General features: G+C 45.0%; 1 protein-coding gene across 1 annotated transcript in view; it reads left to right on the top strand.

Moving 5' to 3' along the window:
• Window positions 1-18900, top strand: part of LOC104522296 (protein kinase C eta type-like) — a gene marked incomplete at its 5' end in the record, with an annotated part of 124728 nt that overhangs the window by 54575 nt on the left and 51253 nt on the right. The window contains 5 exon segments of the mRNA XM_010164538.2: window positions 906-994; window positions 3092-3221; window positions 4117-4244; window positions 6388-6531; window positions 7271-7444. Of these exon segments, the coding sequence (XP_010162840.1) occupies window positions 906-994; window positions 3092-3221; window positions 4117-4244; window positions 6388-6531; window positions 7271-7444 (665 nt within the window).

The raw sequence follows: 18900 nt of genomic DNA, 5'->3' as shown, positions 1-18900 counted from the left end.
CACTCATAACCTCCTAACACCGCCTGTTTCTTGTGCAATAGAGTAGGGCACTGGTGTCCTCGTATGAAAGGAAGCTACGTGTAAACAAAATCAATATCCTGCATAAAGTTCCTGGGTGATAGTGAATGTTATGGATAGACACTTAGGAGTGCAAGCTTGAGTAAGCAACAACCAGAGTAGTGTGGGACCCTGCAACACATCTGCAACGTACAGTTTCCATGAAAAAAATCTCCTTATGTAGACAGTAGCTATGGCCCTTAGTGGTGTCTGTGGTGCACGCTGGGTTATGGAGTGGAGAGATCCAAGTTCCTTCCAGCCAAGCTAGCTTCAGACCTGGAGAGAACCCAACTCTGCCTTAGGGCTGATTAGCCCTCTTGATGGGGACTGTCTAATTAGGCCAGGAACAGCACATTTCTGCTGCAGTTATCCAGCTCCCCAGGTCCAAGTGTTGCAGTGAGCCTGAATGACAAACTCACCAGGGCAGGACTCACTTGGGTATGCAGTGTAAGAGACACTGTGCCACTCAGCTGTAGGGATGGCTTTTGATATTTCAGACCTCTGAGGTCATATTGTTTGTGTATGTTGTGAGAAATGCTCTCCACTGGATAATTTCAACAGCATTTTTTTTTTTTTTTTAGTTCATTTGTGAAATCACACAGTTATTTCTGTGGGCACCACACGTATTTTGTATAGACAGTTGTTTTCTAGGCTGTGTGAATGGTTCAGTGCAGAATTTCTGTTGCAGTGGGTTGGAGATACATCTCCAGATCTGTAACAAGATTTTGGAAATTCTAAGCCACCAATTATTTTTCACATCTTTATTGTGTCCTGATGATATAGCTAATGGGTTGATGTGTTCTGAGTCTTTCCACAACTCTTTTCAGCATGCCTCTCTTATTTTCTAGTATGCACCTGTGTTGTACACAAGCGCTGCCATCATCTAATTGTTACAGCTTGCACGTGCCAAAACAATACTAACAAGAGCGATCTCAAGGTAAAGTCATGGTGGTTATTTGGGGTCATCATAATTTGTGAATCTTAAGGTTTTCTGGGTTGCTGGGGTTGTCCTGTAATAGAATTTACTCTGTATTATCTTTGTTCATAGATTCTGAAGTGAGGAAGAGTGGTAAGGACATGCATAAAGGCCATGCAACATCTTCTGGTTGTTCTTTTAATTCCAGTAACTGGCTGGGCTAATTTACTCTGTATTATCTTTGTTCATAGATTTTTAAAGCGATGAAGAGTGGTAAGGACATGCACAAAGGCCATGCAATATCTTCTGGCTGTTCTTCTGTTAATTCCAGTAACTGTCTGGGCTAGCACATAGTTTAGGAAGGCATGGTGTCTTCATTGGAAGACATCAAGAAATAGCCAATTCACTGTTTTCCTTGGTAATTTTCTTTCGTGATTAACTGTGTTGTCATAAAAATTTGGTGCCCAGTTGTTAATGTGGATTTCTCTGGCTTTAAAATCTAACCACTGGTCTTTGTTCTGCCTCTTTATTATTTTCTGTTAATTTAAAGTGTTCATTGCTTCATACCTTTACTCTATGAAATAATTTATATTGTAATAAAGAGCCCTTGCATAACTTGTGTTTCTGAGTTTTCTTCCTTGCTAGTTTTGGCTGTACTTGACAGGAGTAACATCCCTACCTAACACTGTCCTGTGTGTTGCATGTCTTGTTTCTGTAAGTGGAAATTGTTTAATAACTGTTTCAGGAAAATTCAATTGAAATACTTTTAATTGGGAGGTAGCTCTGTATTGTGTGCCACGCAGAAACCTTCTTTCCAGTGCAGATAAGCAGTTGCCTTTGCTCATTATTTCTTGCCTTCAATCTGCTGAGCTTAGACTTCTTAAAATGACCCCTTGCCAAACCAGATGAAAATAAGTTAAAATGCTTGAGGGCTAAACTGCAAGTTAAATGGTGAGTCTCCTCACCGCTGTTTTAGGATTGTGAAGGGTTTATAACACCTCTAAGCTACTTTAAAAGAAGACAAAGGTGAGGAGACACCAGTCACTCTAAACTCACTGTTTCAGTCACACACCTGATGTTTTTTTGTGAAGTTATGGGTTGCCCCTCAGTCTTCCAGGATGTGCATGTTGTGACACAAAACGGAAAGTAATGGAGAGGTTCAATGGGGATGGGTTTCTTCAGCAGATCTAACATTTTCTAAGGTGTCTTTGAGATCTGCATGATTCACTGTTGAAAACAACAAGGTTAAAAAGGGGACGAGAGCAAGCGGTAAAGCAAAATGTGGGCCTGAAATGAAAGAATGATAATAACAAGGAGAGCAAGAAGAAGAATGAGAATTTTAGGAGGAACTGGGAAAACTATTCTGTATTAAATTTAATAAAATCAACAGCTTGACCTGAAGTTACGTGTTTGCACATAGTATGCAAGTTAATAATTTGAAAACTAGTTAGTTACAAAATGCTGTGGCTAACATAATTTATATGTCACACTTCACTGTGATAGGTTTGTGATGCGATAATCCACACTTCTAATTCTAACTTGGCTTTAAGAATTTAAAATTGGCTAGGCAATTTTATTAAAAATCTGATTTATTAAAAACCCTTATTAAAATCTGATTTGTCAAGTAGTCCAGCCTGACTGACAAGGAAACCATACAATCATTTGGTTGGAAAAGATGTTTGAGTTCGAGTCCAACCGTACCTGTCAACTACTAAACCATATCTCTGAGCACCTTGTCTACCCATCTTTTAAATACCTCCAGGGATGAGGACTCAGCCACTTCCCTAGGTAGCCTGTTCTGGTGCCTGATAACCCTTTCAGTAAAGAAATTTTTCCTGATATCCAATCTGAACCTCCCCTGGCGCAGCTTGAGGCCATTTCATCCTGTGCTATCACTTGTTACTTGGGAGAGTAGAAAGAACAGAGCAGGCTCGCAGCGGATAAGGCTGGTCACTCAGTTATCACTGGCAGTAAACCTCAGCTAGGTGATGGATTGGGACATTTTCTGAGCTGGAATTATTTTCATAGTTTTTCACTTAAATACTTGGATGGAAATGAACATGAGCTTATACATATGTATTTGAATTTTAAATCTGTGCTTTTCTTTTGGTGCTTCAGGTGACAGAACAGAGATTTGGAATCAACATTCCTCATAAGTTCAGCGTCCACAACTACAAAGTCCCGACTTTCTGTGACCACTGCGGTTCCCTGCTCTGGGGAATCATGCGACAGGGCCTACAGTGTAAAAGTGAGCAGCTTATTCACAAAATACATATATTTTTAGACTCTGTGTGGGCTTGATTTGTACAACCTTCAAGAGAACTCTGAGCAATGAATGTTCATCTTTGCAAGAGTTAACAAAAACACTGATCTACGTCTTAATCTCAGTTCTTCCAGAAGGACTCTACTTTGCAGTCTTAGCACAGCTTTGTTTAACTGGCATTATTGAAAATATTCCTGGGTATCACTGCTTTCTGCAGTCATTGTTCCCTTTACCTGATGGCTTTTCCTCAGCTAGTGAGATAAGGTAATGAAAAGGCATCTGGAGGGAAAAAAGAGTCATTGCTTTAGGTTGTCTGGCCTGCTGTTAATTGATGGCAAAGCATGTCCTGGTGTTACACTTTGGTTTCAGTGATCCAGACTGTAAAATCCTGTGGGTAACAAACAGTTCCCATTTACCTTCATCTCCCACAAGAGGGTGTATGTGAGTCTGTGAGTGAGAGCGAGAAAGATTTTTCATTTCCCACTAATATCTTTAAAATTAGATACCTGCAAATGCATGGGAAGTTTGCTGTGAATTCTGTGGCTTTATAAATCCTAATTTTACCTGCAGACATAGCTGCAAAGGTATTTATATGCCTGACAAACAAGCTTATGAATAGCTTCAGGCAATGTAGCATCCTGCTCGGAGAGTTTGGGGTATATTCCTGATTTTTCAGGAGTTTATTCTCTTATGAGAGTCCTAATTTTGTTTCTGCTGAAATCAGTGGCAAAAATCCTTTTAGCTTAAAGACACAGGGTAGATCCAATTGGGTATATTTCCTGAAGCAGAATTACTAAATTATTTCTCAGCAATAAATCCCTGCAAGTTATTTTAATTGTTCCTTTGCTTTTACTTTCTATCTCTACCATCACCCTGTCAGTCTGTAAAATGAACGTCCACATCCGATGCCAAGCAAACGTTGCACCGAACTGTGGGGTGAACTCAGCAGAACTTGCTAAAACCTTGGCATGCATGGGTCTGCAACCAGGAAGCATTTCCCCAAACTCGGTGAGTTACAGCTGAGTCTTTATATGGGTGCAGGAGAAGTCAGAGACTTCAGTTATGGCAGATGGTGTTGGGTGGTGGATTGTATGAGTAGGTTGTTACTGTCTGTGGCTTGTGGCAAAGATTTCACCTGGGAAATGGATGTCTTATATCCAGATTTACCCTGGCGAAGGCTTTAGTCTATAGATGTTGCTTTCTTGTCTGCTTATGTTTCACAGTGGTGTAACTCCATTGATTCTTTCATCTGTTTGGCATGGATGAGAGGAGAATAAGACCCCAGACTAATTAATGATCAATATAATTCATGCCATGCCTTTTTTTTTTTTACCCTTCCTGGGAACACAAATGCACTGTCTGCATATGTGGCTTGGAATAGTGTAAGAAAAGCTCAGCAAGAGGCCTAGGTTCTCTTCCCTGCTTTGTCACTGTTTTTCTGAGTGATTTTGGGGAGACCGTTTTTCTCTTCACTATAGTTTCCCCAGCTGAAATCTGTGGTCCCTGTCAACACATCTCTGGTCTTTACCATCCAAGCCAGGGTCCTAATGAGCTTGTTAAGCAGGATTGGGGACATATGTGTACAATATCTGCTTGTCAGTACTTAAGGCATCCTAAAATTCCAGCCTGTATATCTAAGTCTATTCTGAGAGTTTAAAACACACTGTAAGAGCTCGAGTGAAAATGCCCATAAAGGGTAATAGAAATCAGAGCTGTCATTTGATAACAACTTTTCATCACGTTTCCTTCACTAGCAGTTTTGAAAAGTGAGTTTGCTTGAAGCCACAGTAACCCATAATAAAATGTTGGTCTATTTCTTTTTATTGGACCAAAAAGAAAATATTAAAACCCAAAACATGCTTGCCAGTCCTGATAAATCTCGTCATAGAGTTAGTCAGTACATCGATTGACCACATGATGCTGTATCAGCCTAGCCTGCTCGTTAGTTGTGCTGCCCTTTTTCATTTCAGTTGGTTTGTAGCAAACGAGACTTTATCTGCACTCCTCATGCTGTAGCAGTTCAGAGGGACAGTTATCCTGGGAGTTACAGGGAAACACAAGTCCCGCACTCATTTCTCAGTTCTTTAAAAATCTGCCCTCGTTAACATTTGTTGTTTGCATAATCTGCACATAAAAAGGAGATGAAACCAGGAAAATAAAAATCTGTGCTGATGGTTAACAATGTCTTCTCATTAGTTGTGAGCTAAAGGCTCTAGGTAAGTGGTCAACTGTGTTATAAGCTTAAATCTGTTGGAAGTTTTGTTGGGTGATGTCCTGAATGCTCTTGGTTTTTCCCAGTGGCTGGGGTTGCCATTTCGGTGGCAGTGAGCCAAGTCGTCTGTACAGGGAGAATTTTGCTTTACACCCAAGTAGTCACAAGGTGGAGCTCAAGAAATCCGTGTGACTTTGTTCGGGCTGTTAAACTGACTAAAGTCCTCGTGGTTTATATGCATACTCATACCTGGAGAGCTGTGAGCAGAGGGCTCTGGAGGTTGACTTGATCTACATATACTGCAAAAACAGAAGCTCTAGAAATGTGTGCTAATACTGGTACAATTCCTGAAAATGCAGAGACCTCGCTGCTGGTGTGGGAATGAACAGCCTTCCATTGAATGTACAGCAGTGGAGGAAGCCAGCAGCCCAGCTATGGGAAAGAAAACGTTTGAAGTTTGGGTCCCACTGAACTGGGCTTTGAGTAAGAGTCTTAAAATCAGGTAGAAACCTAAGAGATTCAGATGAAATCTGCTTGGGTTCTAGATCTTGCCAGCACTTCATATATTGCAGAATTATGCAGTCCTCCTCACTCTGATGTTAGATGGAAGACTTGGGTTTCCACACTCATTGTCTTATTTTTCTGGGGAGTGAGATGGAGAGAGACAGGTTTGCCCCTTGGATCTGCTGGGCCATGGGTTTACAGCTTAAAAGGCCCAGGTCAGGAACCAGTGTTGACATCTCAGCACAGCTCTGTGCAGTGCCAAGGTTGGCCAGTCGCACGTGACAGCTGTGTGGGGTGGTGGTACCAATGTGCTTCTGTTCCAGTGGCCATACAGTGCATCTGACCAGGTTGGTAGCAGGTTGACTACTTGTGTACACCTCTGAGGCAAAAGGGCAATTTCTATGTAGACTGATACTTATTCACTTTCTTCCACAGAAACTGGTTTCAAAATCTACTTTGAGACACCAGGGAAAAGGCAGCCTGAAAGACACCAACAACGTTAGTGAAAGCTCAGCAAGCAAACTTGGGATCAAAGACTTAACATTCCTTCGTGTGTTGGGAAAGGGCAGTTTTGGAAAGGTGAGAGTTATTCCTGGCTCTTTTGGGGATAGATTCCTTCTTTAAGAAGCTCCAAGGAAGATGAAATTATTTCATCATGTGGCACATAGGCTGTCCAGTGGAGTATGCCTTGTGCAAACAGGTTGGTTACAGAGAGCAGGGAGAAAAGGGAAGAGAAGGAAATCTGACAGCAAAGTGAAGAACTGGATATCACAAAAAAGAAAAAAGTTAGCAACCAAAGGAACAGCTGCATGCCAGGGCCCATACCAGAAGCTGCAAGCGTGTGCATTAACACTCGTTTGGGCAGCATTTCTTTGAAGCATGTAAAGACTTTTCCTTTAAAGGCAACAAGGCAGTGATTTCAAATGCAGCGAGGTGGGGGGGTTCATTTCTCTGCTTTGCCACAGAGGCAATGTGAAATAGTGCATTTGAACTTGTTAACTGAGGAGAGAAGTGGGATGGATGGCACTGCTCAGGGGCTTTGCCCTGGCACGGTGGATGAGTTTAGACTGGCTAGCCCTGCATCAAATGTTGGAGCAACATGTGTGGGCATTTCTCTCCGGAGGTGCTTGCTGCAGACAGTACCATATGTGTCATTGATTGTACACTGATGCCCATATGAACAGGCTGACTCACTTGTATCCACAAGCCCTGATGATGAGATAGCTGACCTTTCTAGTGTGAGAAGGTGTGAGAAGGCTCTGTGTTGCTCATAGAGACTGAGGGCTCAGCCCTTGCGATTCACCCTCCTCTGGTTTAGGTGATGCTTGCCAAGATGAAAGAGAGTGGGCAGCTCTATGCAGTGAAGGTGTTGAAGAAGGACGTCATTCTCCAAGATGATGATGTTGAATGCACTATGACTGAGAAACGCATCCTCTCCTTGGCAAGGAACCACCCATTCCTCACCAAGCTCTACTGTTGCTTCCAGACTCCTGTAAGTATAGCCCAGGCTGTGAACAGCCTTCCTCCTGGCACTGGATAGCATGTTCAGGACAGAGACACTCTCCTGTGCATTTGGTCCCTAGCCTGTTATAAATGTCCACCTTAAACCCAGGAGAAACCTTTCTGCTCAAGAGTGAACAGAGCACTCTGCTGTATTCCACCCCTAACATCTGCTGGGCATTTGGCAAACAAAATCCTGGCGTGTTCTAAGGTCCCTAACAAAATGGTAATAGCAGGGAAGCCTTTCTTTGTTTTGTCCCTAGAAACATCTCTGTGCCATTAAGTGTTTCCAAATGCATTTGTGCAGATGTCTACAGACCTGCAGCATCCTCTGGTTGCTGTGGGATCTCAAGCTCTGCTGTCTGGCTACCTGGATTTTAACAGGACTGTAGTTGCATTGAATCACCTGTAAACTCAATGAATTCTGCGTGGAAGCAGGGGTAGCCTCCTGTCTCTACCAGCCTGTGTATGCTGCTCAGAACTGAATGAAAGATCCTTCTGGGGTTACTGGAAAGGATCTTACTGACATGGGTGGACACTGAATCAGAACCATACACAGTTGATATTTCTTCTGGTGTAGATGAGAAATTGTAGCATTGCTGTCACTTGTGGTATGTCTACCTCAATGAAGGACTGCACATGTGCTGCCTGTCTAGCTTAGAGCCTCCTTTGGTGCGTGCATGTGGGTGAGAGCTTGTTGTGATGTGGGTGGTGGGGGGAGGAGTGGCTTTGATGGAGACAGTGGCCACAGCCATGTCCCAGTAAGGTAAGTTTGGGAGTCTCTGAGCTAAAGCTGTTATTAGGACCAAAGCATCTTCTGCAGTGTTACTCTTCCAAACTGCCTAGGCTCCTTTCCCATTGCTTTTTCTCCATTGCTAAGTGGTAAGAGAACTTATTTTCCTCTTAGAAGAGGTAGAAGAAACTTGCTCTTTTAATTGTGGCTTCACTCCTCCTACATAAACCCAAAATACTAGCGGGGGGTGGGAGGGGGAGGAAAGGCAAACAAATGCATCCTGCCACCCACCCATTTCTCTTCTCACTGGGGTGATGCAACAGCCCGCTATGGAGCTTAAGAATTGTGCTCGTTTAGGGTGGAGCCCTTGGGTAGACTCACCTAATAGAAATTAGGTGGTTTGGGTTTTGGTGGTGGTGATTTATTTTATTTATTTATTTATTTTTTAATAGCTTATGCAGCTCACAGGGCAGCTATGCTGTATGGCAGAAACAAAACTTAAAGCTCACTGTTGTCATTATTAACCAAGGAGAGTTTATTTCTCTTTTATTTCATGATATGAAGACACAGGGCCCAAATTTTAATGGTTTTCCTGAAGTTCTCATGTAAAAATATCAGAAAAGTCCAGTATTGATGTGTGCAGTTTGAGGTCAGGTGTGGGATAGCAGTGGGTTTTGCCACTTGTTACTGTGCTCTTTGCTATGGCTTTACTTACTGAATTGCAATGGAGATGTGAAAATAACAAATGTGCTCCTGGGCTGTGTGGAGTATTTCCCATGAACTTAGGGAAGATTTAAGGTCCCAATGCTAGTACTGTCTTCATGTCCAAAAAATGAATGCAATCTGCTGTGGGTGCAGACAAGGTCTTCTGGGCTGATGAAGTAATTGCAGTGTCTTTTGCAAAAGGGAAAAAAAGGGAAGAACTCAGCCTGTTTAGACTAGCAAATTGAAAGCAAAAAGAGGATCTGATTGATGTCTGCAGATGTCAAACACTGAGGAGGGAAACAAAGCTGTGAAGATGCTGGCTGAGATTAAATGAGTCTAGACTGGCCATGGATACAGTTAGACTGGAAATGAAAAGGAGGTTGCTAAACACAAGAGCAGCCTGGAACAGGAATTTCTGGACCAGCTTCTCCTCAGAGGAGTGAAGAACCCTTCAGCCCTTGCTGCCCTGAACGCAGAGCTGGTCACTCTCTGAAAAGGTGCCAAGGGAGTGGTGCTTCTCCTAGCAGGACCCTGCTATTTCCAGTCTTTCTCAGATTCCTCTTTTACTTGAATCCCCTTTTGCTTCATTATCTAGATTGTCAGTAGCAGGAAACCACTTCCCTCCAATAAGAAATAAAACCAAAAAGGGAAGCGTTTACAAAAGAAAAAGTAGATTTCAGGCTGATGTGGTTCATTGCGTCTCTTGTCCATGTTCTGCACTCAGTAACACCCACTTCAATCCAGAATAACCAGATGTAAATTGCCTATAAAAGCATAATTAAATCCCTGTGCTATAATAGAAAAATGATTGCAACAGTAGGGTATTCACTGGACAGAGTCCTTCTAGGAGGGCTTAACCAGGCTGATACAGTACTTAGGGTTTCTGCTTGTTCTTTAATGTCATTGGGTTGGCCCCTCCATTAACATGAACCTGGAAGAATAGAATATATATGTATTAAAATACCAGTAACCACTTATTTAAAATGTCGGCCTGCAGCCATATTTAAGTATACCAAAGCACTTTCTTGTGTTTGGATTTGGGGGGGGTTTACAGAAAACAAGACCTAGTTTCACTTGCAATCACATGGAAACCACATCACATGTATCACACTTACAGCCCAAGCTCTGAAAGTGTGGTATTAACAGTTCATGTTATGAAAAATAAAGCATGACTCTGGTCTGTAGTGGAGATTGTGGATAAATAATGACCTACTGGGACAGCCTTTAGGAGTTTTTCACGAACTAGCCATTTTGAGACCTTTTACCATTTGTCAAAGCAAAGTCAGAGCCTGATCCCTTAAGATGCATCAAGACAGGCTGGGTCTAACTGGCAGGGTAGTAGCTGAGCTGGAAGGTACCTGGGGCTTATGGTAGGTGCCAAGGTCAGTATGAGCCAGCAGAGCAGTCTCATTGCACGTAAATTAAATTATGTCCTGGTGTGCTTCAGGAGCTCAGGGGAAGACATTATCCCCTCTGCTTGGCACTGGTGAGTTATGCCCCCTACCTCCCTGCCCAATTCAAGAGGAAATTGTGGAAACTGGAAAGGAAAGACCTTGGAAGCACCTGAAATGCTGCAGCAGTTTGAGGACAGAGCACTCAAAGGGTTTGAGGGTTTGGCGGGATCCAAAACCATTTGAATTCAGACTCTTGTATAATATTCCACCCAAACCAGCAAACTCTTCTGACTTACGCAGCCTAGGGCTGACTTAAACAGCCCGGGGCATGTCTGTGCCGCACACTGTGATGTCGTGTAGTGCCAGTGATCTGGCATTAGCTCAGCTGGCACGAGGACCAGAAACAGCAATGTGTTGCCCGAGTTCATTTGTATTGCTGCTGCTTTTGCTCACCTGTTTTTGCAGAATTGACTGGATTGGAAAAGACCTTTAAGATTGTGGAGTCCAACCATGAACCCAACACTGACAAGCCCCCGACTAGACCATGTCCCTCAGCACTATGTCTACACGACTCTTCAATCCCTCCAGGGATGGGGACTCTACCTCCACCCCTTCCAATGCCTGAGAACCCTGTCAGGAAAGAAATTCTTTCTAATATCCAGTCTCAACTGCCCTTAGTGCAACTTGAGGCCGTTTCCTCTTGTCGTGTCACTTGTTCCTTGGTTGAACAGACCCACCTCCACCTCTCTACACCCTCCTTTCAGGGAGCTGGAGAGAGCAAGAAGGTCTTGCTAAACAGTCCCGTTTTAGAGCTAGCTGAGGTTTTTCTGTGCTACCAGTAGCTGTTGATGGTTTCCAGAAAGGTTTTCTCTATTCTTATGCTGCCTCTGTGCTGAGTGTGGTCATAATTTAGTCTCAGCTGCAGCACAAGTGATACCTGCTAGCAAGGGCTGCTTTGTTTGCCCAGGGTGGGCTGAGGCTGTCTGACCTCCAGCCAGTCTCCTTGCTCTGTCACAGAGAAATAACTGCAGCCACTAGATGGTAGGAGCTACAAGGGTTGTCTCTGCCTGGTATGGGTCATAGTTTTCAGAGCCTAAAGAGGAAATATCAGCAGCACAGCAGGCTGGCAGAGGCTGGCCAGGGCCCTGTGCATGCCCAGCGCTGGGCTGGGGCAATTTAGGACTTGCACCTCCAGATTCCTTTCCTGTGAAAGGCATGGAAGGAGTCCTGCTGCTGCCTTGCAGGGGGGGCAGTTTGAGTTCTGCTCCAGCTGCATCTGTGTGAGGTCTTCCTTGCTCACCACACCTCTGTTTTTAATGTTTTTTAATTTTTTTTTAACTGAAAGCCTTGCTTTGGGAACTTTCCATGTGACCTCAGCCATTTACCTCTGCTTTTTTCTAAGGCCTTAGAATCATCCTTTAGTGTCAGAGAGGATTATGCTCCTGCTGCAGTAATCTGTGAATTGCTGACAGGTGCTGGGACTGACCTGGGGATAACTGTGGATCCTGTGTTAGGGGTCACACGCACCAAAAAAATGCTCATTTCCCTTTACCTGACAATGATGTCATCCAACACCTCAACAATACTGTCCTAAAATGGGCAAAAGAGACTATATGTATAAATAGCTAAGTCAATAATTTAATCCTGGGGAATGTGGATCCTGGAATGTTTTAATTAAAATGAGTTTGCAGTAAGTAGGTCCTGTCTTCTTTGGGGTTTAGGAACCATCCTTCCTGCACAGGTGGTTTGCTTTTAAATCCTTTTGTCTCCACTCGTATGCATGAGAATGGAAAGGGCTGGGGGAGATCAGCTTCCCATGCAAATAGTGTCAAATAGCTTCTGGGTTTTATGTTTATTGCCCTTATCCCTTTTCTCATGACTGCAGGGTGCTTCCAGGGGTCTGTCCCCCAAGCGATGCTGTTTCTAGCACTGTCCCTGCTAGCCTGATCGTTATATGGATCTGCTCTCCCTGTGGCTTTGCTGACAGTTGCTCAGGCACAGAGCCTGCCTGTGTCATTCCAAAAATAGTGAGACACGAGAACTTGGCAGAGGGATGCAATTTTCTGTAACAAGCGTCCTTCCAAGATAATAGCTAGCAGGGGTGCTATTGAAGCCAGTAAGGACTAGCCCAGGGACTCCAGAGCAGCTCATCATTGAACTGGTCCCATTTTACGAGGGCAGCATGCTGTCCAACACGCAGCTTTCCACCCATTTTACAAGCTGTGGGCTGATGTCATGCCCTCAATATGGAAGGGGAGGGTTTCTCCACATCTCTGCTGGTTCCTGAGGTGCTCAAACAGTTCTCCCAGGGTCAGCACAGGCATAACATCATGGATCACCCAGGTGTTCAGGGAGGTGAACCTGTATTTCATCTCCTGGAAGTGTTAGAGCTAACCTGGAGCCTTTGGCAGGAGCATAATTTTCAAGTGAGTGGCCACCAGCAAAAGCGATGGGACTGAGCAATGGCAGCTGGCTGGCTGCTCACCCACCCGTTGGTCCCTGGACGCCAGAGGAGAGTTCTAGGTGCCCTTGTATGTCCTTGGAGTCCCTTGCTCACAGTCCCTCCAGGGGATCTCCAGCATCAGCCTGGTTGTCCACCACCCACTCCAGTGTCACCAAGTGGGTAGAGCACAGGGCAGTCCCAAGGCAGAGGCCGGTATGGTGAAGGTGAGGAAGGCTGGAAAGGCAACGGCAGCTTCCCTGGGGCTCTGGTTAGATGAACAAGCATCCTGACACAGGCCTTGGAGCGTGCTGGTGGGCGGTAAGGAAGTGGTGGGGCCTCTTTGATGTTCTCTTTGAAAGGCACTGAGAGGGAGCCCTTTGGGAGCAGAGAGGATGGCTTTGATCATCTCCCAGGCTCTAAACCCCCAGCCTTCCCTCTCTGGCATGTCAGGGAGGCACAACTCAATATGTGCATGTACCCAGCAGCCAAGTGCACTTCTCGGATGCTTTTCTGCAAGCATTGAGACTTTTTTCCCCAGTTCTGCAGCACTGAGACTGTTGCCCCAAGCCATTGTGCTGGAAGACCAGCACACACTTCAGTTTTGTTGCTGCCAGTCAAATTCAAGTGAAGATGGTGATGGGGCTGTCCTATTTCTAGGCCTGGCATTTTCCAAAAAGCTTGGTACAGTCTAGCATGCCTTCTGGCTATAAACATAGGTGCTCAGCTGGGGGCTTGCTGCAGTCTCCTTCTGAAGTCAAGTTTGAAGGAGCTTGTGCTGTGCTTTATCTGGGGCCCTGGGGTGGCAAGTTAGGTTTTAGGGGGGCCATTGGACAGGGAGGTACAAAGGAATTTCCTATCTCCACCTTTGCTCTCCAGTGTGGTTTCTACAGGCACGTGTCACAGTGCCCTCACGTTGGCTTTGTGACCACAAGAGGGTCAGGTGGTTTCTGCCTGCCTCTGGCTCATGTCTTGTCTAACACTGAATAAAGGGAGACTGGTCCAAACTGTGTCTTTCTGTGGTTTCACAGTGTTCACATCCACCAGAAACCTCTGACATCTTTGCTGACACGCTGGCCCAAGTTGCCAGTAAACCAGGTGTGCAAGTCTGGTCTGAAAGGCTCGGCTCTCTCTGACGCACACAGTAACATCTCGTGGTGGTCTCTTCCTTGCAGGAGTGTACAAGGTTGAGGGATTTTTTTTTTTTTTTCTGTAGGCATGGAGGTTTTGCTTGCAGAAAATGAAATGAGATCAGACTGACCCTTCTGATTTTATCTGTGAACTTTGCTGGGTGTCCACACTTATGCTGCATGTTGAGGTGATATGAGCTGAAGTGAAAATATGAACCCAAGGGTTAGCTGCCATCATCGTGTTGTAGCTTGAGTGTAACTTTCCCACCCCTGGTTGCTGAGGGACTTTGGATACTTGCATTTTTATGAAGCTGAGAAAACATCTGCCTCCATCTGCAGTGGCTTGTGACAGAGGTTGTAACTGTTAGACTAAATTACCAAGCTTAGTGCACGGGTAGCTGAAGGAGATGCTGTTGCCTATGGTTAGCCAGAGTATACAAAAGGAATATTTTTCTTTGGACTTAAAATTGAGGAAGTTGTGACATAAAAAGGGATCAAAATGGAACCAAGTTACAAGCAGCCTGAGCAAGCAGGTGCCAGTCAGTATTGAGAAGGAGAGGAAAAAAAAAACCAAAACACAAAACAATTGAAGCTTTAGAGAAGAGGTAACTGGCTGAGGTGTGACACAGTAGTGCTTCAGGTTTCTGAAGGTCTCTTTGAATCCATATTGCTTTCCAGGTGGTGTTTAAGGTGAGAGAATGGATCCCCAAAGGCCTTGTAGCAAGCCGTTTCCAAGTGGCCTTTGGGTGTTTCAGCACTCTTTAATTTTCATGAAGACCTTTGGCTGAGCTTGTAGAGGTCTCTAGCCTTCCCCAGCACAGTCTGGAGCCAGCAGATATTGCAGAGTTCCATGTTTTTAAAAACAGGCCAGAGCTGTCTCGGATTGGTCCCTCCAAACTGGAAACAGCAATTCCAGGAGCTTTTTTTCTGAGCTGAGGGCTGTAAAAAGAGCATGATCTTCACAGAGCTACTCTCTTCTGAGACACCGCGATGCCAGCAGCCAGCTGAGGGGTGCAGGTGTCCTATAAATCTTTGATTAACGGGTGATGTCTATAGCTTGATACATTCTAGTTCCTTATCCCTCCATTTATTCCTCTCTCTGTTTAGCCAGCCCTTTGTTCTTTGATCTTTCATGTGGGAAGGAATGTTTATGTAACTTTGAATGCCATTTTAAAAGGTCTGAAGGGAGAGATTTAATTTTATTTCTTCTTTCAATTTGTTTTGTATTTTTGGATATTTTGTTTTAATGGTAGCCAAGATTACTTTTTTTTTTTTAAATTGAGATTACACGGGCATTTTATTGTACATGATTTAATTGGCTGACCTAGTACATGAGGGGGTTTTGGGGGCACGGGCATTTTATTGTACATGATTTAATTGGTTGACCTAGTACATGAGGGGGTTTGGGGGGTTTTTTTGTTGTTGTTTTTTTCTAGTTGGGGTTTTTGTTTTGTTTCTAACGGAACAGATACACATGAAAGAGTGATAAAAGCCATCCTTTTGCATGTATGTTGAGTAAAAGTTTCTGGTCATAAGATGAGCTAATCATGTAATCCTGCTGTGAATTAGACCATCTTACAGGGAGGGGATGAGGAGGAAGGATGCATGTATGGTTTACTCCAGTATCCCAAAGGATGCATTGTTCCAGAGAAATGATTGAATTTGTGAGTTACAAAAACTGTCTGGCCAGTGAGCTTGAAATTTCAACTACATGGTTAAGAAATCAGGGGCAGAAATTTGGAGGGTGTAGTTAAATTTGTGATTTGGGTTTTTTGGGGGGTTTTTTGGTTTTGTTTTGTTTTGTTTCTGGGGCAGGTGGGAACCCACAACTCCCATCAGCTCACCCTGGGTTGTGGTTGTCGTTGTTCAGCTCTTCTGGAATGAGCTCAGCGTTAATACCGTGCTGTGCACACATGCGTGAGGGAGGCAGCCTTTACCCCGAGGGACCCCGCAGAGTTTATTTATGCAAATGCCAAGAGCCAATTTGTTATTCTCTGGGCGATGTTTATGTGCCTCGCTGCTGCCGCGGCGTAGGAAAGCCTGCATTGTGCCTGCTCTCAAATAGCAGAGCGCGGATGTAAGTAATAACTGGTGATAACTGCCCCCTTCCTATGGCTGTGACAGTGACGCCAGCGACTCTTTGTGAAAGGAGCTAAAAATGAGCCCAGCCTGGGGAAGTGACCTCCACTTCTCAGAAGCGCACTCACCAGCTGCCCAGCCTGGGGAGATGCTGCATGTGCCTTGCTCCCTTTCTGAGTTTGCTGAATATTCCCTGCACCTCCTTCTGGCTAAAAAACACCCTGAAAACAGCGCTAGAAAGAAACGTTCCCTTTGTCAGCCTTTCAGAAGTGGCACCGCACATGGTGATCTCCCCCATCTCGCTAGCCCTGGGGCTGTATGTGCCATCTGTGACACGTTCCCTTGCTGTGGCTTGATTTCTCCTGGGCAGAAGCAGTTCCTGAGGCTGGCATCTACTTCTGCAATCACTGAAGCAGAGAGGTAAAAGGGCTAACAGAGCACCAAAAATCAGCGAGCAGCTGGCTGTAAAACCTGCCGCCTTTCTGCTGCCGCCTTGTTCGTCTGGGAGTCCTGGGCCGCGGCGGCGAGCGGAGCGGTGGCAGGTGCCGTGGAAGTCACCGCTGCGGCCGTGTTTAAGAAGCGTCACTAACACGTACGTGTAATTCCAGCTGAGCAAGCACAGCGTGGAAGTGGGGTTTTTTTTCTCCTCTGCTTGACATAGTTAGTTATTCTGATTTGAAGTCAAAGGACCAAATCTTCACCTAGCATAAGTCAATGTCTTCTCCATCTCAGGTGAGCGTGGCTTTGACACTGCCCAGGAGTTTGAGAGTGAGCTCACTAGATGTGCTTGAGCTCTTGTGCACACGTGTGTGTGCGAAGGTTGTTTCGGCAGTTCCCTCTTGGTGATCCCACTCTTATGACACCTGCAATCCTCTCTAGTTTTGAAACATTGCCAGATATACCCCCCCTGAGCAACCTGCCCTCCTGTAAACCTCTTGCAGCCGGCAGCTCACGAGGATGCGGTGCCACCTTGTCAAAGGGTCGGGTATGGAGAGGAGGCATTTCTGCACCGAGCAGGGTCTGAGCCTGGCTCGTGATTGTATTACTCCTATGAAGATTATTAAGAAACAAATCTGTTCATTATTCCTCCTCCGGGTTCTGTGCTTTGGCATGATGACCCAGATACGGATGGCCACTCACACTGCTGGGAGAGTTGGACATGTGGCTTTCCGAAGGCCAGTACTGAGACAGCACGGTTTATTTGCACGCTCCCAGGGAGACCGAAGGCAGATTGCTTTGTGTGGGGGTTGTGGACCACGAAGGGAGAACAGGAACATTGGGAGCACTGAGGGAGCCTGCCAGCTCTTGTAATTATCTTGTAATAAATTGCTTGCAAGCTCCCTAAGCCCTGCAACTCTTTTTGGAAAGAATAAACTTTTGCTGGGAAACAGTGACACAGCTGTCTCTGTATGGAGATAATTTTGCAAGCCTGCCTTCTGCTCTGCAAAGCATAAACTGCCAAAATAGTGAAAAATGACTGGTTTTTTGGGGAAACCCTTTGGCTTCAGTGAACTCATTATTTTCAAAAAGATGAAATGCAAACTTAGTGGAATTCCTGAGCCAGGCCAATTTCTTTTCTGGGGGTTGGAAATATTGGACCATTGCTCTAAATGGCATTTAACCAGGTCTCCATATCCTCCAGATGCTGCCTTATATAGCAGCTGTCAGCTAAAGAGGAGGCTTGGGTGAAATTACTGCTGGGATGAGTCCTTGGTGGGATGGCTCAGCTCCTCGTCCTGCCGAGGAATCAGTGTGGGCAGAAGCAGTGCCTGGGAGAGCTCTGCTGCGACAGGGATGTGCAGAGCTTGTCTAAGCCTATTCCTGGTGGCTCTGGAGGCTGGAGAGGCCTGTTGGTGTTTTCCAGTGGGTCTCCTGAACCTCCACCAATTACTCTCTTGAGAGAAGTCCTCTCTGGCCTCCATGCTGCCCTTGGCACAGCAGCTCTTGTGGGGCAGCAGGTAGGGGAGGCAGCTTTGCTGTTATCTTCTTCCATGTCTGCATGTAGGAATCGCTTGTTCCTCCCCGTCTCCTCCCTCCACGCTGCCTGAACCGGAGCAGTGATGCTGCCCTCTCCCATTTATGTAGCACGAAAGCCTGTGATTGGAGATGAAACTCTTGCCCTAGGTGTCTTCAGGGGTCTTTGGTCTTGTGTGGGTTGTACATGGACATCAGCTATGACTCTTAACTAGAAGAGGATGGAAGTTAGCCATTCCACTGGCCTTTTTGGGGCATGAGGAGGGAAAGGATGCTTTTTTAATAAAATCTGGATTTTCTTTTCCCCTCTGTGGCAATGAGGAGGAAAGGTATGAGGGTTCAAAACAGCTTTCTAGTTGAGCTGGTGGGGACAAAGGACTAAAGTGATGTTTGAGTTGGATTTCAGAGGGTGCTTGTGTTTGCAAGGGGCAGTAACCAGTGTGTGGATTGTCCCACCCAGTGGCTTTCGCAATCAGAGGCTCTTCAAGCCCCACCAACACCCTGCTAAGACAACAATATGTAATTGCTATCAAATACTGTGCTTAGGATGTAGTATGTGTTTCCAACAGCCCCTGCCCTGCTAATAGGTGAACAAATAGGGATGGCAAACTGAAATGTAAACAAATAAATTAAAAAAATAACAAGTTTTCTTGCACTGAAGTTGGCAAGGCTAATCGCTAGATGTAGGCCAGCCTCAAAATGAGCCCACCTGATCCCACAGACTGTGTTTGTTTCCTCCAAGTGTTTCTTTAATTTACAGTAACAATTTCTCTGTCTGTGGCTTTATTCAACTCGATGCCAGTCCAGAAATGGTGCAACACGATTTCCTCATGTGGCTGCCGCTGCTGCAAAGGCTTTCACATCACTATTTCCTGTTGACTCAAATGCTTTTTCTTACTTTTGCCGATGTCAAACAGAGATAACAGACCGGGGAAGACTTCTGAACAATGCAAAATAGGAAAGTAGAAACGCGAGGATTTCAGCATTAAGCCT

Source organism: Antrostomus carolinensis, unplaced genomic scaffold (assembly GCF_000700745.2).
Source record: "Antrostomus carolinensis isolate BGI_N321 unplaced genomic scaffold, ASM70074v2 scaffold17413, whole genome shotgun sequence".
Taxonomy (NCBI): Eukaryota; Metazoa; Chordata; class Aves; order Caprimulgiformes; family Caprimulgidae; genus Antrostomus; species Antrostomus carolinensis.
Note: the sequence above shows the minus strand (reverse complement) of the source record. Positions and strands in the feature narration are given on the sequence as shown.